Source organism: Erinaceus europaeus, chromosome X (assembly GCF_950295315.1).
Source record: "Erinaceus europaeus chromosome X, mEriEur2.1, whole genome shotgun sequence".
NCBI classification, from domain to species: domain Eukaryota; kingdom Metazoa; phylum Chordata; class Mammalia; order Eulipotyphla; family Erinaceidae; genus Erinaceus; species Erinaceus europaeus.
The window spans coordinates 92563127-92588038 of record NC_080185.1 but is presented as its reverse complement, the minus strand read 5'-3'; the positions used below and the strand labels follow the sequence as shown (position 1 = coordinate 92588038).

The following is a 24912-nucleotide window of genomic DNA, read 5'->3' as shown; positions in this document are numbered from 1 at the left end:
AGGCAATAGATAGTTATTGCTATAGCCAAATATTTTGATAATTGAGTTAACTTTGAAAATCCCATTGTTAGAATTTGCTGTATCATACAAGACCTCACCATTATTTATGTCCTTTTATGCTATAGCTGTATCTTACAAGGTAATGCCACCAGTTGTTTCTGTTCTCCCTGGTCTGAGTTTTTAGGAGATTTAATATTTCAAAGAACAAGTCATTATTAGAAATGTATTAACATTTTGAGCCCACTGTTGAAATTCAATCTGATTACCAATTTGCAGTCTTAAGTGCTTAAACTGAAGGAACATTTACTCAGCCTATGGTCTATGCATCAGAAAGTTTGAGACTTTCAATCCATTTCCCCCCTCTCATATTAATTAAATAGTTATTTGTGAGACTGAAAGTTAATAGAAGTGTTTATTAACACCATTCCCACCACCAAAGGTCTGTGTCCCTTCCCCCCGCACCCCCCACCAGTGAAGCTGAACATTTACCCTCACCCCACCCAGAGATTTTTACTTTGGTGCCATACTTCAAAGTCAGTCAGATTCTGCTTTGAGTTTCAGTTAGGATCATCTTACATCTTATCACACACCCAATATTTTGGGGCATGTCTGTTACTTTCTACAGCACAGTCCCAAGATGCGTGCTAGTTTCTCTCTCTCTCTCTCTCTCTCTCTTTTCTTTCTTTTTTTTTTTTTTTTTTTTTACCTGGTGCAGAACCCATTTCTTCCTGGGCTGAATTGCTTCTGCACCTTCCTTTTGGAATCATATTAAACTTACAAAAAAAAGTTCCAAAATCGTATATAGTGTTCTTTTACCCAACTTCCCTTAGTATTATGTAACCATAATGTAATTATTGAAAGTAGGAAATGAACTTGATACAATACTGTGTACCAACTTAGTAGCCTTTCTTTGGATTTCATCACTTGTCCCACTTAGAAAAGTAGCAGGGGGGCCGGGCAGTAGTGTGGTGGGTTAAGCACACATGGCACTAAGTGCAAGGCTCCACGTAAGGATCCCGGTTCCAGCCCCCGGCTCCCCACCTGCAGGGGAGTCGCTTCACAGGCAGTGAAGCAGGTCTGCAGGTGTCTTTCTCTCCCCCTCTCTGTCTTCCCTTCCTCTCTCCATTTCTCTCTGTCCTATCCAACAACAACGACAGCAAGAACAACAACGATAATAATAACAACAATGATAAACGACAAGGGCAACAAAAGGGAAAAAATATCCTCCAGGAGCAGTGGATTTGTGGTGCAGGCACTGAGCCCCAGCAGTAACCCCGGAGGCAAAAAAAGAAAGAAGAAAGAAAGAAAGAAAGAAAGAAAGAAAGAAAGAAAGAAAAAAGAAAGAAAAGTAGTCCAGGGAATCTGGGAACTGATGAGATATTGCCAGTCCTTCCCTTCCACGTTATTTTGAACTGGCCTCCTCCCACCTCCCACACCCCTCTCACCCTCCCTACCACCACACACAGTTAGGCCTTCGTGTTCTCCTTGAACATAAACAATTTCTTAGCTCACCGACATCAAACAAGGCCACTCTGTGACCAGGATGGATCAAGACAAAACAAGGGCTCTCTGTCCTTGTGTCTGAACCCAAACAACGTGAACATTGTTGAAACAAAAAATGACCCGACAACCTACCCCCCACCCCCAGCTCTGGATACTGTGGGGGACTGTTGTGGCTTCCCAACTACACTGGGAGCCTGCTTGGTTCCTCCTGCCCCACGGGGAAGATTTATTGAGATGGAGTCACTTGTGGATTTACTCCCACTTCCTGACAGCATCTAATCCAGGGCAAAGCCTCGCTTCCTTGAAACCTCCCCCAAATTACAGAAGTCCTTTCAACCTTCTTCTTAGTGAGACATTCCCAGGTTTCTCCCCTGTTTCAATGAATTGACTTACTTATTTATTGTTCTCAGGGCTTTACTGCTGTGGGCTGACTTTTTCAGACACAAAGACATGGGAGAGAGGGGGGAGGGAGGGAGGGAGAGAGAGAGAGAGTATTAAAGCTTTCCCCAGTGGGGTTGGGGCTGGGGACTAAAATTAGGCTGCCCTTATGACATAACAGGTGCCTTCCCTGGTGAGCTATCTCGTTGGCTCCTACCTTGCACGATAAATAATAAGTAAATTGTTCAACTCTCAATATGTTTCTGGTGGGTTTTGACTGCTGAATGTTGGCATCACTGATGCCTTTTGACTGATCCAGAATCTGACAGAGGACTTCACATTAGACACTTGATTCCTAGAACTCCAGGTTCCCCCTCACACCCACCACACACAAAAAGGAATATATATCAAGTAAAGTCTTTTATTCTAGAAGGAGTGTCCAAGCTCAGGGAAATGTCAGGCAGATGTCAGCTGCTACAGAGGAGGACTGGGAAAGCAGTAGGACCAGAAACGTGACTGCAAATCACTGAATACTGATAGTGGATCTTCTTTAACACTGATAAAATTGCTTCCTCATTTGCAAAACAGGGCTTGCCTGCAAGGCTGTGGGATATTCCTACCTGATAATCGCAGTCAGTGGAGTCTGTTCTTACAGGTCAACCCCTTTCCCATGGTGGTTGGTGAATATTTCATATATCATCTTGGACCCAGGAAGTGGCACAGTGGAGACAGCACTGAATTCTCAAACACAAGGTCCCTGAGTTTGATCCCTGGCATTGCATGTGGCAGGGTGGTTCTGTGGTGTCCCCCCCATAAATAATGTTTTAAAAATATTTATTTGATAGACATAGAGAAGAATCGGTAGGGAATGGGGATATAGGAGAGAGAGAGAGATACAGCACTGCTTGTGAAGTTTTGCCGGTGGTGGGGGGTGCAGATGGGTTCTGGGGACTTGAACGCAGACCTTTGTGCATTGTAGCATGTGTGCTTTACCAGGTGCACCAGCCCCTGGCCCCATAAATAAGTCTTTAAGAAAACCATAAATCATCTCAGATCCCATATGTGCTCCCCTTGGTTTTGAAAGTCAAATGAGACATCTGGATAATCCAAACAAATTCGATGCCAAGTTTAAGAAGAATTGGGATTCTCGGGCTCTCAGATATTAGCTTCGCAGGCATGCGAATTAATGCAGTTTACTGGGGCTCATGCTTAATCTGACACTCCACTGTCCCCATCTTGCAGTCTTTTAAAGATATTATTTCTGGGAGTCGGGCGGTAGCTCAGCGCAAAGCACAAGGACCGGCATTAGGGATCCCGGTTAGAGTCCCCGGCTCCCCACCTGCAGGGGCGTCGCTTCACAGGCGGTGAAGCAGGTCTGCAGGTGTCTATCTTTCTCTCCCCCTCTCTGTCTCCCCTCCTCTCTCCATTTCTGTCTGTTCTATCCAACAACGATGACATTAATAGCAACAACAATAATAACTACAACAATAAAAAATGGCAACAAAAGAAAATAAATATTAAAACAAACAAACAAAAAGATATTATTTCTGAGAAGCTGGGAGAGAACCAGAGTGCTGCACATGTGGTGCTGGGGATCAAACTTGGGACTTCATGCTCAAGGATACAACACTTTCTTTATGCACAGCACTATTCTTTTTCTAAACTGTCCATCTTGCAATGTTTAATACCAGGAGGCCCCACACTTTCATTTTGTACAAATTCGAGACCTGCTTCTGAAGGCAGTGGCTGGTGAAACTCAAAACAGTACTCACATGGACTGAGAATAGGCCAAAGTGACTTTGTTCTGTTTGAAGTCACTTGTGTGTTGGCTCACCTGCCTCCTTGCTGGTTAGGAGAAAGAGTCACTCTGGAGGAAGTGGCTTTGTCCATCTGTACTCAGCATGGTGGCTCAGTCCGTCTAAGCTGAGATAACAAAATACCACAGACAGGGCGGCTCATTTATTTACACAACCAACATTTATTTCTCACAGGTCTGGGAAGTTCAAGAAATAAGTGCCAGCCATTTGGCGTCTGATGAGAGTCTGCTTCCTGGTTCATAGTCGGTACCCGGTTGTGGTGTTCTCACGTAGTGGGAGGGGAGAAATATCTCTAGGGGGTCCCCTCCATAGGACACTGATCCCTCCATTGAGGGTTCCACCTTCATTACTTAATAGTCTCCCAAAGGCTCGTTTCTTTTTTTTTTTTCCCCTTTTGTTGCCCTTGTTTTGTTGTTGTACTTATTATTGATGTCGTCATTGTTAGGTAGGACAGAGAGAAATGGTGAGAGGAGGGGAAGACAGAGAGGAGGAGAGAAAGATAGACACCTGGAGACCTGCTTCACCGCTTGTGAAGTGACTCCTCTGTAGGTGGGCAGCTGGGGGCTCGAACCGGGGGTTTGAACCGGGATCCTTACGCCGGTCCTCGCGCTTCACTGCCACGTGTGCTTAACCCACTGCGCTACCGCCCGACTCCCCCAAAAGCTGGTTTCTTTACACTATCACCTTGGTGGGGGGAGGAGGAAGGTTTTCAACCTATAGATTTGGGGGATGAGGTTCTGTAACACATGACATGTGCAAAACACCCAGAGAAAAGATTTAGAGAACAAAGTCTTTGTCTTCAGCATCTTCAGCAGGAGAACCTCCCCAGCTCCTGTTCTGTTCCCAATCCTGTGCCAGATTTTTTTTTTAATTTGATAGGACAGAGAGAAATTGAGAAGGGATAGGGAAACTGAGAGGGAGAGAAACATCTGCCGCACTGCTTCACTGCTTGTGAAGCTTCTCCCTTATAGGTGGGGAGCTTGAACCCAGGTCCTTGCTTGTGACAGCTATTATGTGGGGCACAAAGGGACATTCTTGGGGAGCTCCCAGCCAGCTGGATGAAAAGGTGGGGTGCAGACCTCTAACGGATATTTATTTATAAAAGAGAGAGAGAAAGAGACAGAGAGAGAGAGGGAGAGAGAGAGAGAGAACCAGAGCACTACTCTGGTAGACTGGATGCCAGGGATCGAACTCAAGACCTCATGCTTGCCAGTTAAATACTTTCTCCACTGCACCAATTCCCAGGTCACAGTCCTTGCTCATCTCACTCTGTCTTGACACCTGCTTCTCAGAGGATCCAGATGAACACATTGTCCACTCCCCTGTCCCTTTCCTACTTGTGATTCCTTCCTACACCATGAGGTGCTTTGAATGCCCTGTCCACTTGTACCCTTGGCCAGTGGTCTTCTCACCCCTGGTGGAAGGCTGGGATGGGGTGCTGGGAGCAGGAAGGCTAACGTGCTAACGTGCCACAGCCTCACCTCCCCCACCTATTCCCCTTCATTCCAACCTCCCACTCCCCTTTCCACCCTGCCCCAGCCTCCCTGACTCTTATCATCTCAATCTCCCTGCCTCGGCAGGTGGCCAGAACACACTTTGTAAAGCAGTTAGTTGTCCCCAGCTCCTAACTGGCTTCTCTCACTGACTTTGGGGTCTGGCAGAGGAGAGGCCAGAGAGACTCCAGGAGGTCAAGTGAGTGTCTGTCTACACTTGGGTCCTCTGATGCCCTCCCCAACCTCCGGGTGTCCTATGCTATTCCAGCAGTGGGGGACAACATTGCACACCGCTGTCCCTCAGTCTCTGGGAAACAGACGTGCATTTCTCCTACTGTCTAAAAACATAGCTGCCTTAATGATAGTATTATTATTATTATTATTAGTTCCTTCTTTCTTTTTTTTTTCCCTTTCTTTTTTTGCTACCAGGGTTATCACTGGAACTTGATGTCTACATGACTCCATCACTCCTGGTGATCATTTTCCCCCTTCCTTCCTTCCTTCCTTCCTTCCTTCCTTCCTTCCTTCCTTCCTTCCTTTCTTTCTTTCTTTCTTTCTTTCTTTCTTTCTTTCTTTCTTTCTTTCTTTCTGCTTGATAGAGGATAAAAGACAGAAATAGAGATAGGAGAGAGAGACCCACAGCACTACTACACCACTCGTCCACCTCTGTAGGTGGGGACTGGGGGCCTGAACCTGGGTCCTGGCACACAGTAACAAATGTACTCTGCCAGGTGAGCCACCACCTAGTTTCCCCAGAGCTGCATTTTTTTTTTCCCAACCTTGCAGCTACTTGACTGGAGAAAGTAGGGGCAGGGGGGAGGAGGGGGAGCTGGGTTAAGGATGTTGCCCCTGGAGGCCAGCTTGATGCTAGCACTCTCAGAATTTCTCATTATATTTGCAGTCTGGGTAGCGGTAGGCGAAACTGGGGTCACAGGTCCTTAGGGGCCTCAAGATGTCCTTCAGCTGGTTGGCAGCTCTGAGAATTTCAGAATTTGGGAAGGTGTCCTCACCACACCGAGCAAGCATCCTGTTGATCTCCTCCTGCACTGGGGAGGGGAATTTCTCCTGGAGAAGTCGAGGCAGTAGCTGTCGACACACCAGCACCAGGCTCTGTTTCTCAGGAACGGTGTCACAGGAGGGCAGTTTGTCTTGGCAGCCAGAAACGAGACAGCTGAAGATGTCTTTATTCTCTCCCACCTTGGTGGCTACTTGGCTCCCTAAAAGAGAAGTGGGAAATACCACACAGGCTCCATTTCTGTTCTCCTTAGCGGAGGCAGGACTAATTGTAACCACTAGGTGAAAGCGATTCAGGCTTCTAATATCTCTTGTAACCAGGAGATTCAAGGCTCTAGGACACTCTAGGCCCATCCTGAGAACAACCTGGGAGGAATTTTCTCTGCTGTGAGAGATGGGTTGAGGTCAGGATATGGGAAAAGCCTACACTTCTCACTAACAGAAGTTGGGCATCTGATTGCAGAGTTCATGCCTACACTGAGATTTGCCCCCATTATATTTACTGTGTTAGGAAACGTGAGAAATGACTAGGACCTGATTCTTTTGCCTTTTGAAAATGCAAAATCGGGAAGAGGAGCAGGATGCAATCAACAGTTGTCTTAGGACTGCTACTTGGGGGTTAACATAACCTGAGCATTCCACAATCAGACTTGCTTCTCATTTGAATCATTCTTTTTTAAAAAATATTTATTTATTTATTTATTTATTCCCTTTTGTTGCCCTTGTCGTTTTATTGTTGTAGTTATTATTGTTGTTGTTACTGATGTCGTCGTTGTTAGATAGGACAGAGAGAAATGGAGAGAGGAGGGGAAGACAGAGAGGGAGAGAGAAAGATAGACACCTGCAGACCTGCTTCACTGTCTGTGAAGTGACTCCCCTGCAGGTGGGGAGCCAGGGGCTGGAACCGGGATCCTTCTGCAGTCCTTGCACTTTGCGCCACATGCACTTAATCCGCTACGCTAACTCCAGGCTCCCCCATTTGAATCATTCTAATGAATGCAATCTGGGGAATGAATCAGTGTGGTTTAATTGAACTGTTGTTGTAGGTCTTTGTGTGTAAGCAGTATCCGAAATTGGAGAAGAAGGCTGAGGAGACAGCATAATGGTTCTGGCAAAAGACTTTCATGACTGAGACTGACATCCCAGGTTCAATCCCTGATCCCTGGCACCACCATAACCCAGAACTGAGCAATCCCCCCCCACCTCTCTCAATAAATAAATAAATAAACAAAAATATTAACAAAGCAAAAATCTCAACTAAGTTACCTAACATCACAACAGAATAAACTAGAAAAGGAGAAACAAGGAAACCCAAAAGTCATCAGAAGAGAGGAATAGTCAAAATCAGAGCAAAAAGTTAATGAAATAGAATCCAGAAAGATGATGCAAATGATTAATGAAACCATGAGCTGGTTCTTCGAAATGATAAAGAAAATAGATAAACCACTGGTTTGATTCTCAAAAAGAAAGAGGAAACGATGATAATATCAATCAGGAATGAGAGAGGTGAAATGACAACTTGAAATGGGGAGATAAAAGAAATCCTATGTGAATATTGAGAACATCTTTATGGAAATAAATTGGACATCAAGATGAAATGTTTGACTTTCTAAAAATCATAACACCTGTCAAGCCAAACCCAAGAGGAAGTAGATAGTTTAAACAAGCTAATTACTAGTATAGAAATTGAATCTATCATCAAAAATCTTCCCAAGAATAAAATCCTCGCCCCAGATAGCTTTACTGGTGAATTCTATTAAGACTTTCAAAGCAGAATGAACACTTATTCTCCTATACTAGTCCAAAGAGTTGTAGAAGGGCAAACACTATCCAACTCATTCTATGAAGTGACTATCACTTTGATCCCCCAAAGAGGAAAGGACTCTACCAGAAAAGAAAACTATAGACTTATATCACTGATGAACATTGATGCAAAGATCCTCAACAAGATATTCGCAAATCGAATTCAACAACATATCAAGAGAGGAATTCACCGAGACCAACTGGAATTCATCCCTGGGAAACAGAGATGGTTCAACACCTGCTAGTCAATCAAGGTAATTCATCAAATCAACAAAAAGAAAGATAAAAATCACATGGTCACATCAATTGATGCTGAAGAGGCATTTGTCAAGATCCAATACCCATTTGTGATGAAGACCTTCCAGAAACTGGGAATAGAAGGACCATTTCTCAACATAATAAAGACCATTTATGACAAACCCACAGCTAACATTATCCTCAATGGGGAAAGGCTGAAAGCTTTCCTTCTAAAACCAGGAAGCAGATAAAAATGTCCACTATCTCTGATGTTATTCAACATAGTTCATGTTATTCAACATGTTATTCAAGGTCCTTGTCACTACAATCAGGCAAGAATGATTTCAAAGACATACAGATTGGAAAAGAAGAAATCAAACTATCACTCTTTGCTGATGATATAATATTTTACCTAGGAACCCCAAAGACTCCATAAAAAAAAACTACTGGAAATAATTAGAAAAGACAGTAAAGTAGCAGGATACTAAATCAATCAGGGCTAGGTGTTGGTACACCCAGTTAAGCACACATATTACCAAGTAGAAGGACCCTGTGGGTTCAAGCCCACAGTCCACACCTGCAGTGAGGAAGCTTCGTAAGCAGTGAAACAGTACTGCAGCTGCTCTTTCTCTCCCCGCCTCTCTTTTTGTTTTAAATTTTTTACCAGCGCACTGCTCAGCTTTGACTTATGGTGGTGCTGGGTATTGAACCTTGGACCTTGGAACCTCAGGCATAAGAGTCTCTTTACATAGCCATTATGCTATCTCTCCCTAGCCTCTCTATCTCCCCCTCTCCTCTCAGTCTCATCAAACAAAAATAAAATAAAGAAAATTCACACACACACACACATTTGGAGAAGAGAATTCTCTGTTTTCAAGTTGGACTCAGGAACTGCTGGGATGTGGAAAGAGTCCTAGAATCCTTGATGAGTCTGTGCACAAGGGGACATGATTCATTCATCCACTTCGTTTGGGGTTGTGCTTTTTAATTTGAAGACTTTATAAAAAAGCCCAGTGCCAACACAAATTACAAAATGTTCCCGTGAATCAGCCAGATATTTCGGTTTCAGATAAAGGCTAAAAGCAGCTGATGAGAAGGGCTCTGAGGGAGAGATGGATAGTGGTGTGGGGGTGCATGGGTGAGGGCAGGCAGAGCAGGCCCCCCTGGGGCTACCCAGGCTGAATGGAATGACAGCAGTTCTCTTGGAAAGTGCAGGCAGGGTGGTGTCACCAAGCAGAATCCCCCCTCCCTCTTGGACAAGGTCAAACTGAGGTCTCCTTTGGAGATGGGATTGGAGCAGCGACTCAGAAGTGGGAGCGTGTGACATGACAGCTCGAAGGCCCCTGTGACACAGAGACTGAGAAGCCCTCCCCCCAGCTACCCCTCCCCCCACACCCTTGTCACTGCCTTCCCCTCTGACTGTGGCTCCACTGCTGGGACGCATGTTGAGTACCTTCCTGCTTGTCGATGACACCCAGTGCGCTGGCATCCCGGATGAACAGATGCCCATTGTTGAAGATGCCAAACATGCCTGGGTCCACGTGGGTGAAGTAGAAGAAATAGTTTAAATCGTTGCTCCGCAGCGACTCCAAGACACCGAGGAGTTGGTAGGCCAGGTCAGCTGCCTGGTCTGGAGGTGCCCCATAAAATTCCTGCAATGGACTGGTGCGGGTGCTGACCAGGAATCGGCCACAGGAGCCCAAATACTTAGGCATCGGCCAGCCCTCTGCTCCGGGGAAGATCTGCCAGGAGAGAAGAAAGGCATTGGAGGACTGGGGTGAAGCCAGGGTTGGGGGTTAGGGAGACTCGCAGAGGTGGCACACTTTTTTTTTTTTTTTGCACAGAATTCACCTTTACAGGTCAGGGGAGGCAGCTTAATGGTTATGCAAACAGACTTTAACTGAACAGTGCTCTGGAAAAAAAATATAAGATTCTTCAAAATTCACCTTTTCTGAATATTAGGAATTATTATCGCTGTTGTCTTCTACATCACAATAGAGCTTTAATAGGATTTAGAGTTTTCTCAGGACAACTTTAATTTGTTCGAAAACACACATTTAAAAAAATCATCTCTATTTACTTGGTAGAGACAGCCATAAATTGAGAGGAGGGGGAGATAGAGAAGGAGAGATACAAAGAGACACAGTCCTGCTTCACCAATTGTGACATTTCCCCCTGCAGGTGGGGACTGGGGGCTTGAACCTGGGTCCTTGCACATTGCAACATGTGTGTTCAACCAGGTGCACCAGCCCGCAAAGAACCATAAATATATGAACCAGCATACTCTCCCCCTAACATATATATATATTTTTTGCCTCCAGGGTTATCGCTGGGACTCGGTGCCTGCACTACAAATTCACTGCTCCTGGAGGCCATTTTTTCCCATTTTGTTGCCCTTGTTGTTGTTATTGTTACCACTGCTGTTTTTGTGGTTGGATAGGACAGAGAGAAATCGAGAGAGGAGGGGAAGACAGAGGGGAGGAATGATAGACACCTGCAGTACCACTTCACCGCCTGGATCCTTCCATGGGTCCTTCCGCTTCATGCTATGTGCGTGTAATTAGCTGTGCTACCACTGGAACCCTCCCTTTCCCCTTTTTTATTGGGGGGGGGGGCTAATGGTTTAAAGTACCTAAGTTGACACATAGGTAAACTTTTCTCAATTTTCTGCAAAACACTCTCACCGCCAGCCTAGCTCCTTTTCCACCATCATGCATCGGGATCTGAGAGCTCCCTCCTCTCCCCTAGAGTCCTTAACTTTGCCAAAGCACACCGAACCCAGTCCAAGTTCTGCTTTGTGTTCCCCCTTTCTGTTCTTATTTCTCAACTTCTGTCCATGAGTGAGACCATCTCACATTCGTCCTTCTGTTTCTGACTTATCTCACTTTACATGACTCCTTCAAGCTCCATCCAAGATGAGGCGAAGGTGATTTTTACCCCTTGCCTGTCACCAGCACGCAGAAAGATCAACTTGACTCAGACACTCTCTGTCTCAAAAAAGGCCCTCAAGTGCCCCCCTCGACAATTTAATATTTTTAAAAAAAATATTTGATAGGACTGAGAGAAATTGAAAGGGGAGGAGGAGAAAGAGAGGGAGAGAAAGACATGCCTGCAGCACTGCTGTACCACTTGTGAAGCTTTCCTCCTGCAGGTGGAGACTGGGGACTTGAACCTGGGTCCTTGTGCATGGTAACATGTACACTTAGCTGAGAACTGGGTGTGCCACCTCTTGGACCCATAACTTATCTTCCTTCTTATTTATTTGTTTGTTTATTAATTAATTTATTTTTTCCTAGCAGGGCTTCCCTGGGACTTCGCACCTACACAGTTCCACCACTTCAAGTAGATTCTCTCTCTCTCTCTGTCTGTCTAGCTAGAGGGAAACAGGGAGAGAGAGCTCGAGAGAGAAGAGACATCACAGCAGTCCCCCCTACACCCTGTGAAGCTTCAGCTTTGCACGGTACTCCTGTGTGGTGTCTGGGGCTTCGATGCAAGCCCTAGAATCTGGTTAAATGTGTGCTGTACCTTATGAGCTATTTCCTGACTCTCTCTCAATCTCCCCTTTTAAATAATTATTTTGATTTTATTTATTTATTTATTTATTTATTTATTTATTGGACAGAGACAGAGAGAAATTGAGAGGGAAGGAGGAGACAGAGAAGGAGAAAGAGAAGGAAAGACGCCTGCAGCACATCTTGGCCACTCAAGACGTTTTTCCCTTGCAGGTGGGCATTGGGGGCTTGAACCCTGATCCTTATACATTATAACATATGTACCATTGTCCAGCTCCCCAACATATATATATTTATATCTTGGAACATGGTGCTACTTCTCTCCCCTTTTACATTCCACTATGGATGAAGCCACTTAGAAATGGAAGCTCTTATTTCCAAGCTTTGGAAGTTGGACCTAGAGCAAGGTTCAAATTCATTTTGATGTTGATTCTTCTAACCAATGCCCTGAGCTTAACTTGGGCTCCTCTAAAACTTAAGTATTTCTTGATTCATTTAAAAAAAATTTAAAATATTTATTTTTCCCTTTTGTTGCCCTTGTGGTTTAACATTGTTGTGGTTACTGATGTCGTTGTTTGATAGGACAGAGAGAAATGGAGAGAGGAGGGGAAGACAGAGGCGGGAGAGAAAGACAGACACCTGCAGACCTGCTTCACCATCTGTGAAGCGACTCCCCTGCAGGTGGGGAGCTGGGGGCTCGAACCGGGATCCTTACGCCTCCGGTCCTTGCGCTTTGCGCCATGTGCGCTTAACCCGCTGCGCCACCACCCAACTCCCACTTAAGTATTTCTTAACTCAAAGCTGGACACATAGATATGACAACTAGACTTGAGTCCAGTAGATTATGTAATGGTTATTCATCTTACGTATAACTGGCCTTAAAAGCCTCATAACTGAGATAAAGTTCGGACTTATTAGATAGAAAATAGACTACAGAAACTGGATGGTGACAAGACACTGGCTTCCCTAGTTTGGCTGTTTCGGCCAGTGACAGGCCCTTTCACCTGGAGTTTTGGTCTTAGTCATAAATAATGAGCCTGGACTTTGCCAGTGTCTGTCATCACTCCTCACTTTCCTTGGAGATGTCTCTCTGCCTCTCAGAATTTTGTCCTCACTGTAAGCAACACTGATTAAGACTGCCCCACTCTCTGGAGAGAGGCCGGGTCTTTCTACTCTGTCACTTGAGGAAAAACCGTTTGTACAACCTACAGACATGGCCCCAGCTGTAAGTGAGCCTAAACTGACAAAAGACCCCGAGATCACACAGGTTCCTTGGCAAATATTAATAGACTTGGGCCCCAGGTCATATTGATACGACACAGTTAATTATAAATATGTCTTTTATTTTAATATGAGAGCCACTCTCTACATTAATCCAGTTCTCACGTCCTACACTCTATTCTATTATCAGCCTCCAAATCCTGCCTTTATGGCAATAGCTCAAAGATCATTAGAGTCCTAGTGTCCTAAAAGTGTTCACATGCTGAATAGATATCATCGCTACCTCTCCCGAGTTTCTTATTTTCAGTGATCCTAATCCCATTCTTTGCCCTCCCTTTGATTAAACATTTGTAGGCCTTGCCACCTTCCAGACATCAGGTTTCAGATGCTGCTATGACCCTATCCTGACTACCCTGGACAGATGACTACATGGCAGAGTGCCCAGAAACCTCATCTCTCTGGACCCTGCCCCACTAATAAATGCTAGGGACAATACAGGTGTGTTTAGGAGTATGGGCTGACCTGGAAACTGCCCATATATCAGCAGGAAGCAGTTACAGAAGTGTGAAACACCCCCAAAAGAATTCTGGTCCATACTCCTAAACAGAAAAACGTTGAGGCTATAGAGAGCAAATAGACAGAACCTGGGAAACAGGGCTGTACTGTGACAAGCTAGAATACTTGCTCCCCGGACACAAGGACTTCCTATGTTATTAAATCAATCAATCAATCAATCAATCAATCAATCTTTGTTTAACTGGTCAAACAAACAAACAAAAATGCTGGTGAACTTGCGGAGATTTTAGATGGCATCCAGCATTCTGGGGAGTTGGGGGCATGAGTGGCATGTTTTAGAGTGGGATTGTTGAAAAAAAAAAAAACAACTATGATTGGTATGTGAGATTTCACAGATACCAATGAGTAGGAAGAAGCCACGGGGAGGGAAAAGATGGTCAGTTAAGGTTCATTTAAACAAAGATATTTGTTAAAATCCCAGTGCAAGCACGGTGTTCTGGGATATGGCAGAATTATGAAGACGACCAGGGTAATTCAAGTAGGGCGAAATACTACACTGGCCTAAAGCCTCTTCCCTCCTGACCTTGGGCTAATGTGCTTGCTAGCAGGGCATGGGAGGGGGGTGGGGGTGACTACATACACATGGATGCTTCCCAAGTGGCTGAGAACATCTGACAGCTTAACATTGGTCAAGGGAGACATACAACTCTAGAGGTCTTCTCTGTCTCCTTGTTACAGCACCTCAATCGCTATCGAACAGGCCATGGCCGGTGCGCCGCTATGTTCCATCGCTGGGGAGCCAGAGACGACCCGAACTGCCCCTGCGGCTCCAGACAGACTATGACCCACATAGTCAACGACTGCCACCTCTCCAGATTCAAAGGAGGTCTGGAAACTTTACATCAGGCTCAACCTGACGCTGTTGACTGGCTACGGAAGAAGGGCAAACGCTAGAAGAAGAAGCACCCAACTTATTTCTTTCTTTTTCCTTTTTTTTTTTTTTTTTTTTGCCACTACGGTTATTGATGGAACTGGGTATCTGTAAGTCTCTGCCACTCCTAGTTAATAGAGGGTGAGAGACAGAGCTCCACTATCTGTGAAGTTTCTTTCCCCTTTGGAGATGGAGACTGGAGACTTGAACCTAGGTCTTTACACATGGTAACATTTGCACTCTACCCTAGGAGTGTTCAGCTTATGAACTGGTGACATGCAATAGTGAAGGGGGCTGGGCAGTGCACTCAGTTAAGGGCACACATTCCCACGCACAAGGACCCACATTTGAACCCCCTGCTCTCCACCATAGCGGGGACGCTTCACAAGCAGTGAAACAGGTCTTCAGGTAGCTTCCTCTCTCCCTCTCTGTTTCTCCCTTACTTCTCAATTTCTCTTTGTCCTATCAAATGAAAAAAAAAAAAGAAAGAAAGAAAAGAGGAAAGGAAAAGAGAGGAATGAATACTGGCTGGTCTTGACTATTTATTGAGGTAGCTATAGCTAGAATGGCATTTCTGGAAAGTACGGGAGAAATGACGAGACACTATAAATACTTAGCCATCCCTCCCTCTTTGCCCCATTTTTTTTTCTTAAAAAATAAACTTCCTGGGGGTCGGGTGGTGGCGCAGTGGGTTAAGCGCACTTGTCGCAAAGCACAAGGACAGGCGTAAGGATCCCAGTTTGAGCCCCCGGCTCCCCACCTGCAGGGGAGTCGCTTCACAGGTGGTGAAGCAGGTCTGCAGGTGTCTATCTTTCTCTCCCCCTCTCTGTCTTCCCCTCCTCTCTCCATTTCTCTCTGTCCTATCCAACAACGAACAACATCAACAATGGTAATAATAATAACCACAATGAGGCTACAACAACAAGGGCAACAAAAGGAGGAAAAAATGGCCTCCAGGAGCGGTGGATTCATGGTGCAGGCACCGAGCCCAGCAATAACCCTGGAGGCAAATAAATAAACAAACTAGACTTCCTGCCTCTGGTGATTTTATCTTGTAGATTTCTGCCCATTTTTAACCCACCTGCCATTTCTTGTTTCCCCTGCTCACTGGGGACCTGGCCCACTGTGTGTCTTGTAGGAAGGCCCTGGCCTACTGGAAATAGCTAAACATGAGGCCATGAGATCACCCAGATGGGTGGCAGGTCTGTGCTGGGTCCTTTTAGTCTATAGTGAAGGCTCTTGGAGTCAGGGATGGGAGAAGCCAGAATCTGCCAATACCACCAGTGAAGACAATAGAAGAAGATCCTTATTGGTATGGAAGCAACCGCAGCTTCTTTTCTTCTTCGAAGACTGAAAAGACCACCCGTACTGGGGTGGTTTTGGTGGAAAGAGCACGGACCCTGAAGTCAGATGTTCTGGGTTCGGTTCCGTTGCTGACTCTAATGGAGTCACTGCGGTCACATCTTTGAGCCTCACTTACCTCATCTGGAAAAGGAGACAACACAAATATTCCTAGTGCTAGTAGAATCTATATACAGCAGTGCAACAGCCAGCATCACACTCAGTGAAGAGAAACTGAAAGCTTTTTCTCTAAAGTCAGGTAGAAGACAGGGCTGCCTACTGTCTTCATTACTATGCAAGGTAGTCTTAGAAGTCCTAGCCACAGAAGATAAGAGAATGAGATTAAAGGGCTACAGATTGAAAGAGAGGAAATCAAACTGTCACTATTCACAGATATTGTGATAGAATACATAGAACTTCCAAAAGAATCTTGATAATCCTGGAGAGTATCAAGCAATATAGTAAAGTGGCAGGCTACAACAATAAAAGAATATTCTTAGGGCGAAGGGATGCAGCATAGAATGGTTTTGCAAAAGATTTTCATGCTTGGGAGTTGGATGGTAGCGCAGCTGGTTAAGTGCAGGTAGCGCAAAGCGCAAGGACCAGCATAAGGATCCTGATTCAAGACCCCGGCTCCCCACCTGCAGGGGAGTCACTTCACAAGCAGTGAAGCAGGTCTGCAGGTGTCTATCTTTCTCTTCCCCTCTCTGTCTTCCTCTCCTCTCTCCATTTCTCTCTGTCCTTTCTAATAACGATGACATCAATAACAACAATAACTACAACAATAAAACAACAAGGGCAACAAAAGAGAATATATATATATATATATATATATATATATATATAAAAGATTTTCATGCTTGAGGTTCTAAGTCCCAGGTTCAAGCTCCAGCATCACCATAAGGCAAAGTTAAGCATGCTTTGGTCTTTTTTTTTTTTCCTCTTTGTATCTCTCTCATTAAAATAAAATAAATGACCCCCAGCTCCCCACCTGTGGGGGGGAAGGGGTCACCTCACGGGCGGTGAAGCAAGTATATGGGTGTCTATCTTTCTCTCCTCCTCTCTGTTTTCTCCTCCTCTCTCCATTTCTCTCTGTCCTATCCTGCAACAGCAGCAATGACAGCAATGTAATGATAACAGCAGGGGCAACAAAATGGCAAGGATGGCCCCTAGTAGTGGTGGATTCGTGGTGCTGGCACCGAGCCCCAGTGATAACCCTGGAGGAAAAAAAACGAAATATTTTTAAAAGTAAGAATACTCTTTTTATATTTATTTATTTATTCCCTTTTGTTGTCCTTGTTGTTTTATTGTTATAGTTATTATTGACGTCGTTGTTGTTGGATAGAACAGAGAGAAATGGAGAGAGGAAGGGAAGACAGAGAGGGGGAGAGAAAGACAGACACCTGCAGACCTGCTTCACCGCCTATGAAGCTACTCCACTGCAGGTGGGGAGTCGGGGGCTCCAACTGGGATCCTGAAGCTGGTTCTTGTGCTTTGTGCCACCTGCGCTTAACCCGCTGCGCTACCGCCCGACTCCCAAGAATACTCTTGTGTTGCTGTGAGCATTACACGAAACTGATATCAAACATTTAACATCGTGCTTGGCACAGCACAAGTGAGAGTTGTTTTCTATTTACCCAGTATTCTTTGCCAATAACGATAGACTGTAGTTTGTATATATTAGTTATATATGATGGGCACAAAGTGGGAATGAAGGGCAGAAAGAGGAGGAGGGAGGAAGAAGTGGAGGGAATGTCTTCATTATAATTCATCTCTCTCTGTTTTTAGATAGAGACAGAGAAGCAGAGGGAAAGTGAAAGAGACACGGCATCATGGCTTCCTTCAAGGGATGGAGGATGGGGTTATAATGAATTTCTATTGTTAATTATACATAATTAATTACAGTATTTAATTATTTGTATACTCTCTATACCTGTGGCTTCTTTTAAAAATATTTTATTTATTTACTTATTTCCTTTTCGTTGCCCTTGTTTTTATTGTAGTAATTATTGTTGTTGTTATTTGATGTCGTCGTTGTTGGAAAGGACAGAGAGAAATGGAGAGAGGAGAGGAAGACAGAGAGGAGGAGAGAAAGATAAACACCTGCAGACCTGCTTCACCGCCTGTGAAGTGACTCCCCTGCAGGTGGGGAGCTGGGGACTTGAACCGGGATCCTTCCGCAGGTCCTTGCACTTTGTGCCACGTGCGCTTAACCTGCTGCAGCTACCGCCCGACTCCCACCTGTGGCTTCTTCCTTGCTGCCCTTCCTGCTCTTCTCTTCCTCCTTGCCTTCCCCTCTTCCTCTTCTTCCCTCACCCTACCCTACCTTTCTTTTCTGCTCCTCCCTCTCATGTCCTAGTTTCCTGGTGCCTGTTCTGACTTGAAGCTGGGGCAAATGAGTGTGATTAGGTGCCATGTTGCTGTGGATGTAGGTTGACAACAATTACGAGTTTCTACCACTGGGATGGAAGTTTCACAAAGGCGGGGACGGTCATGCCTAGCATACCCTTAGTTACTCAGCCATTTCCCATTGGAGGATAATTAACTTACCTCCTTTTATCTTCCTTTTAAGCATAGCTGCAGGGCACATTTCTAGACAAATAATTCTGGAGCTGGCTCCAATCTTTCCTACCTGTGAGGTGTAGGCCAACTTTGTTCTCCTTCAAAAAGCTCTTCAGGGTGGCCTCAGGCAACGAAGGTAACTACTTTCCACTCTACCCCCACCCCTACCCCTCTTACCTCTATAGTAACCACAACTCTAACCCACTACAGAAGCCAATTCACAGCTACTGAGTGCCTCAAAGGTACTGACATCGGCTGGTGGCCTTATGCCATGAGAGAGTTGGCTCCAAGTTGACCCCTTCAGAGCCCATATGCAAACCCCCTCCCTGGAGGGCTTCCTGGGCATCCCGGTGTACCTGTAGGAGGATGGGGTGAGCATTGACAGCCAGCGTGTAGAGCAGATGTAACTTGTCTCGGTCTGTGAAGTGGTCCATGAATATGCTGCCGGCATCAGCCACCTCAGCGTAGCGCCTGACTACCCTGTCCAGAAGTCGCTGTGATGGGCAGCGCAGGAGGGGACTGGGCAGACCCTGTGGGAAGGAGTTGGGAGAGTCCCCCAGAGGGGGAAGACATACTAAGCACTTGTGGGGAGAGGGTGGGAGGCAGGACTGAGCACAGAAAAGCCCTGCTGTTGGGGGTCAAGTGCTCCTGGGAAAACCCCAGTGGAGTCTGAGTGCTAGTGGGGGCAGGACGGGGGTGGGGGTGGGGGGATGGGCATTGGAGGTGGAGGTGGGGTGGGGCAGGAGGAGGTAGACAACTCAAGGAGGGGAGGTAGGGAGTGAAATGGAGGGGGGAGGGAAGGGTTTGAAAAGGGAGACTTTGGAGGAGTTAGTTGAGTTACCCAGAGGGCAGGGTACGTGGGCACTGGGTAAGTCTTAGAGTGTGCCAGAGCTTCCACACACCCTGCCCTTCCACAAAGAATTAATCTCAGGTTGAACTGAGATTAATGGGACTAGTTCCCCTAGCTGAAATTTCTTTTTTTTTTTTTTAATTTTTTTTATATATTTATTTTATTTATTTATTCCCTTTTGTTGCCCTTGTTGTTTTTTATTGTTGTAGTTATTATTGTTGTTGTCGTTGTTGGATAGGACAGAGAGAAATGGAGAGAGGAGGGGAAGACAGAGAGGAGGAGAGAAAGATAGACACCTACAGACCTGCTTCACCGCCTGTGAAGCGACTCTCCTGCAGGTGGGGAGCCGGGGTTCGAACCGGGATCCTTATGCCGGTCCTTGTGCTTTGCGCCACCTGCGCTTAGCCCGCTGCGCTACAGCCCGACTCCCCCTAGCTGAAATTTCTATTCTTAGCACTTTCTCTGCAAAGTCACCAGTCATGGTGTGGCATATGAGAATCTCTATACCAGTCTTGTTGGTCTTCATGGATTAACATTGTGGGATAAGGATCTAGACTTCCTTCCTTCCTTCCTTCCTTCCTTCCTTCCTTCCTTCCTTCCTTCCTTCCTTTCTCTCTCTCTCTCTCTCTCTCTCTCTCTCTCTCTCTCTTCTTTCTCTCTCTCTTTCTTTCTTTCTTTCTTTCTTTCTTTCTACCTAGGACTTTAGAGACTTGGGAATGAGAGTCTGTTTGCGTATCCATTATGCTATCTAGCCACTGCCCTAGTCTTAGTAGCCATGAACTTCTTCTTTTTACAATTTCTTTTTTTTTTAATAAAAGCCTTTTAAAAAATATTTATTTATTCCCTTTTGTTGCCCTTGTTGTTTTATTGTTGTAGTTATTATTGTTGTAGTTAGTATTGTTGTTGGATAGAACAGAGAGAAATGGAGAGAGGAGGGGAAGATAGAGAGAGGGAGAGAAAGAGAGACACCTGCAGACCTGCTTCACCGCCTATGAAGAGACTCCCCTGCAGGTGGAGAGCCTGGGGCTGGAACCGGGATCCTTCAGCGGGTCCTTGTGCTTTGCACCACGTATGCTTAACCCGCTGTGCTACAGCCTGACTCCCTGCCGTGAACTTCTAACCCTCCCCAACACTTTTCTGCTCAAGTCAGACAAAGACAATAAAGTTGCTAATGTAAGGGAGTAATCAGTATAAAATAGACAAGAGAAATGCCATCTAGTTTTCCTGTGATTTCTCACTACCTTATCTGATGCTTATCCTCTAACGCATTGTGTGTTGCTTAAGGAGGAGCCAGTCATGGATGGATAAGGAGAAACAAAGAACAGTGAGACACCAGAGAAATTTTGAAATCTGTCTTACAGAGGAAACAGACCACTCTGACCTGGTGTATATGCTCCAGCAATTCTTCAAATCATCAAAGGCTGTAACTCCCTTTCTTTCTCCCACTAGCCCGCTCTTCTTTTTCCTTCCTTACATAAACCTCACACCTTGGGATAAGGGTAAGATAACTTTTCTAAACACGAGTCCATTATCTCCTCAGGCCTGACAATAAAGTCACTTTCCTTGCACCAATCTTTGCCTCTTGGATTAATTGCCTTTTTGAGAATAAAACAACAAGAAGTCAGTATCATGTAAAAAGAAATACCGAGAAGAACAAGCCCTCGGGACCTAGTGGGTCAGCATCTAGCCCAGGCTTCACACCTACCATCCATCTACAAGTGACTTAATTCTCTGGGCTTCAGATTCTACTCTAAAACAAGAGTGTTCGCAATAGCATGGGGGAATCAAGCAGATGTCATGTACTAGATCAATGTCTTGTGAGCAAAATATATTCAATAGATGTTTTCTGGGGTATATCATCTATATTTTCTTCTATGCATTTTGTAGTTTCATAGCTAATACTCAGGACCTTAGTCCATTCTGAACTGGTTTTGTGTATAATAGTTAAATGATGGTCTAGTTTCATTTGTTCAAACTGGGCTGCCCAGTTTTCCTAACACCATCATTTGTGAGAATAATCTGCAGAAAAACAATTGGAAGCAAGTGTTGGTGAGGATGTAGGAAAAAAGGAACTTGGGTATACACTATTGGGGGGAGTGCAAGCTGGTGCAACCCCTATGTAAAAGGGTATGGAGAATCTTTATACAAAAAATGGATATGCCCCATGTGCAAGGAACCAGGTTCTAATCCTTGGTCCCCACTTGCAGGTGGGAAGCTTCATGAGTGGCGATGCAGTGCTGCAGGTGTCTATCTCTCTTCCTCTCTATCTCTTCCTCCCTCAGTTTTCTCTGTCCAACTCAAATAAAGAAGAAAGAAAAGGAAAGGAAAACAAAAAATAGAAATACCTTATGATCCAGCAATACCACTCCTAGGTATGTAGCCAAAAGACACTGAACAACTAATTTGAAATGAAATCTGCATCCTGATGTTCATAACATCACTAGTTACAATAGTAAAATGTGAAATAATCCAACATCCATTGACAGATGACTGGATAAAAAAAGTTATTGGATAAGGCCCCTAGCTCACTAGAGAAAGACAGAAGCGGGCTGAACATATGGATCAACCTGCTAATGACCAGTTCCAGCAAAGGAGCGATTACAGAAGCCAGAGCTCCCACCATCAGCAACCCAGAAAGAATTTTGGTCCATACTTCCAAAGGGGTGAACGATAGGGGAAATAAACCAAAGGGCACTGTACCCCCATTACACTAAGACTCAAAGCATTGGTCACCAGGAATCTTGTTTTTATACCATCAACAAAATGGAAGTGAATCTGGGAAATACCAGAGGAAGCCAGGCACGGTTTTGCTTATCTAAGAGAGAAGAGGGGAAAAAAGAAAGACACTTGGAAATAGTAATACGTGTAGGGGTGAACTAGAAAGGGAGTAGAGGCAGGACTAATGGGAAAAAAAATGGGGAAATGTATACACACACACACACACACACACACGCATAGATACAGATAAATAGTTATAGAATAAGCCCATATTGGTGATGTTGGGAGAACTACTTCAGTTTCCAATGGACTAGATTGGACACAGAACTCAGCTGCTGGGAACTGTATGGAATTCTATCTCCCTCACTTACGATTTTGTAAATCAACACTAAATCAATAATGAAATAAAATAAAAGTTATTGGATATATATTTAATGTTATACTACTTGGTCATTCAAAAAGATGATACTGTATCTTTGGGGACAAAATAGATGCAGCTCAAGGTGATTAGGCTGAGTGAAATAAGAAGTAAAAGATACCTGGCAGATGCTCTCACTCAAATGAGGAATATCGATAACTACAACACATTTGCAAAAGACTAAAAATGGTAGGCAAACGGACTCTTTTTTTTTATAAAAAGAGAAAAACTTTTAAAAATATTTTATTTATTTTCCCTTTTGTTGCTCTTGGTTTTTTTTTTTAATTACTGTTGTAGTTATTAATGCCATCGTTGTTAGGACAGAGAGAAATGGAGAGAGGAGGGGAAGATAGAGAGGGGGAGAGAAAGATAGACAGACACCTGCAGACCTGCTTCACTGCTTGTGAAGCGACTCCCCTGCAGGTGGGTAGCTGGGGGCTTGAACCGGGATCCTTATGCCAGTCCTTGCACTTCGCACCACATGCGCTTAACCCACTGCGCTATCGCCCGACTCCCCTAAACAGACTCTTGTGAGTGAATCTCATCCAGTTGGATGAAAGGCTTTAAAAGTAAAAATGAGACCAGCCACTGGTCATCTCCATCAGGAACAAGATAATGGACCCCTTTGTGGGCCCCTCAGGACCTGGCCCTCAATGTGGATCAACAATGGTAGGGAATGTTCCATTCTCCAAGGGAGGTTGGATAACATACTCTATCTACCACCCGAGGAAGATGGGTCTTGAAATTAGTGCAGCCTGGAATGTTCCTAGCCATGCGAGCTCAGACCTACAGGGATACAGAAGCCATATAAGCTTCTGTGCTGAATTCGGGTCTCCGATCAAATTGATGGGGTTTACAGTTAACAATATTTATATACTTTCCCCATATTTGGGAGCTACTCTCTTCCCTGACACAGCTTTCTAGGCCTTTTTCCAACTACGACACCATCTCCCCAGACAATGGCCTGGGTCCACATGCATATTAGATGTCAGGCACAGGCAAAAATTAGTAAAGTCATGGGCCCCTTGGAATATACCTAAAATAGACCTACTAGCTTTTTCCACAGTAGAGACTCCAAATCTTCATCTGCAATATTCTTGCCTTTAGGTTCATGATTAGTCAACAGTTTGTTCTGCTTTCTATCTTAACTCTTTTTTAGCTACCAGCTTCCAGATGCTACCATGATGCCAACAGGACTTCCCTGGGCAGATGACCCCACCAAGGTGTCCTGGAGCCCCACCTCCCCAGATCCCTTCCCCACTAAGGAAAGAGAGAGACAGACTGAAAGTATGGATCCACCTGCCAATGCCCATGTTCAGTGAGGAAGCAATTACAGAAGCCAGACCTTCCACCTTCTGCACCCCATAATGATCCTGGGTCTATGCACCCAGAGGAATAAAGAATAGCAGAGCTTTCGGGGGTGGGGTGGGGAGTGAGATGGGATAGGAAGTTCTGGTGGTGGGAATTGTGTGCAATTATATCCTTCTTATCCTATGGTCTTGTCAATATTTCCATTTTATAAATAAAAAAAATTTAAAAAAAGATAAAACACATTCCCTACCTGGTGAACTAATTCTCCAGTCTCCCAATTCCCTTCTTTAGAAGAAAAGTATGTAACAGGTAATATTATATAAATATATTTCCCTGTGCAGATGGCAAAAAAATTCTACAATAAAAAATATTCCTTCAAAAAAAATGAGACCAGCAAGATAGCTCACTTGGTTAGTGTGCTTGTTTTGTCATGGGTCTGAATTTTACCACACTGAGGAGAGCTTCGGTGCTGTGATGTCTTTTCCTCTCTCAATCTCTGTCTCCATTTATCTCTTTGAAAAAAAAGTCAGTCTACAGCACTGAAACTCATGATGATAGGAGAGACAGAAACAGAGAGAGAGAGAGAGACAGAGAGGAGCAAAACCCAAGTTCTGTGAGAAGGAAGAACATTCTACTTATGGACTGTAGTGTGAATTCCTCCCCAAGCAAGAGTTTCCAGTCTGCTGGCCTGCCTTATGGATTTGGAACATTGTAGCTCCCATAATCACATAAGCCAGTTCGTCAAATGCCATATTAGAACGTGATTTATAATTATTTATTAAACATACTAATTTATATTAGTTGATGTGATTTAATAATGTATCATACTTATTAATAATCAGTACATTTATACTCTATATTACATTTGACATTATATATAATATATACATATATATGCAGATTATAGACTGACTCAGGGAAAGTCAGTTGTTTATAGTGGAAACAATAGCCACAGAAACTGAAATCTAGATTTGCTTTCACTTTTGAAGCTCTTGTGAAATATGAGAACACATGTTACTTTCCCCATGATTTATTTGACCTCTGGTTGGCTTTCATCCGCCTCTCTGTGTGTGTGTGTGTGTGTGTATTTTTTGCTAAAAAATAAAAACAAACAAACAAAAGCATTACCAGCAAGCAGCAGTGTCCTCGTTTATAGGATTATCAGAACTGAAGTCTACAAGTTAAATTGTCTAGACAAGTGATTTCATGACTCTGTTGGAGGCACTTAAGAAGTAGAAGAAGTTGAGAAAGAAGAACAGAAAGGGAAACTAAAAGCAGGATCTGACT

General features: G+C 44.4%; 1 protein-coding gene across 2 annotated transcripts in view; it reads right to left on the bottom strand.

Moving 5' to 3' along the window:
• Positions 1-2767: 2767 nt before the first annotated feature.
• The window catches only part of DIPK2B (divergent protein kinase domain 2B), a 60435-nt gene continuing 38290 nt past the window's right edge, over positions 2768-24912 (bottom strand). Inside the window, exons 3-5 of one of the 2 annotated variants that reach the window (XM_007528214.2) lie at positions 18685-18858; positions 9699-9987; positions 2768-6408 (exon numbers count right to left, since the gene is read on the bottom strand). In XM_007528214.2, the coding sequence (XP_007528276.1) occupies positions 6068-6408; positions 9699-9987; positions 18685-18858 (804 nt within the window). In that variant the 3' untranslated portion in view covers positions 2768-6067. The remainder of the gene's footprint in view (positions 6409-9698; positions 9988-18684; positions 18859-24912) is intronic. The other variant, XM_060182506.1, reaches the window with a different exon arrangement.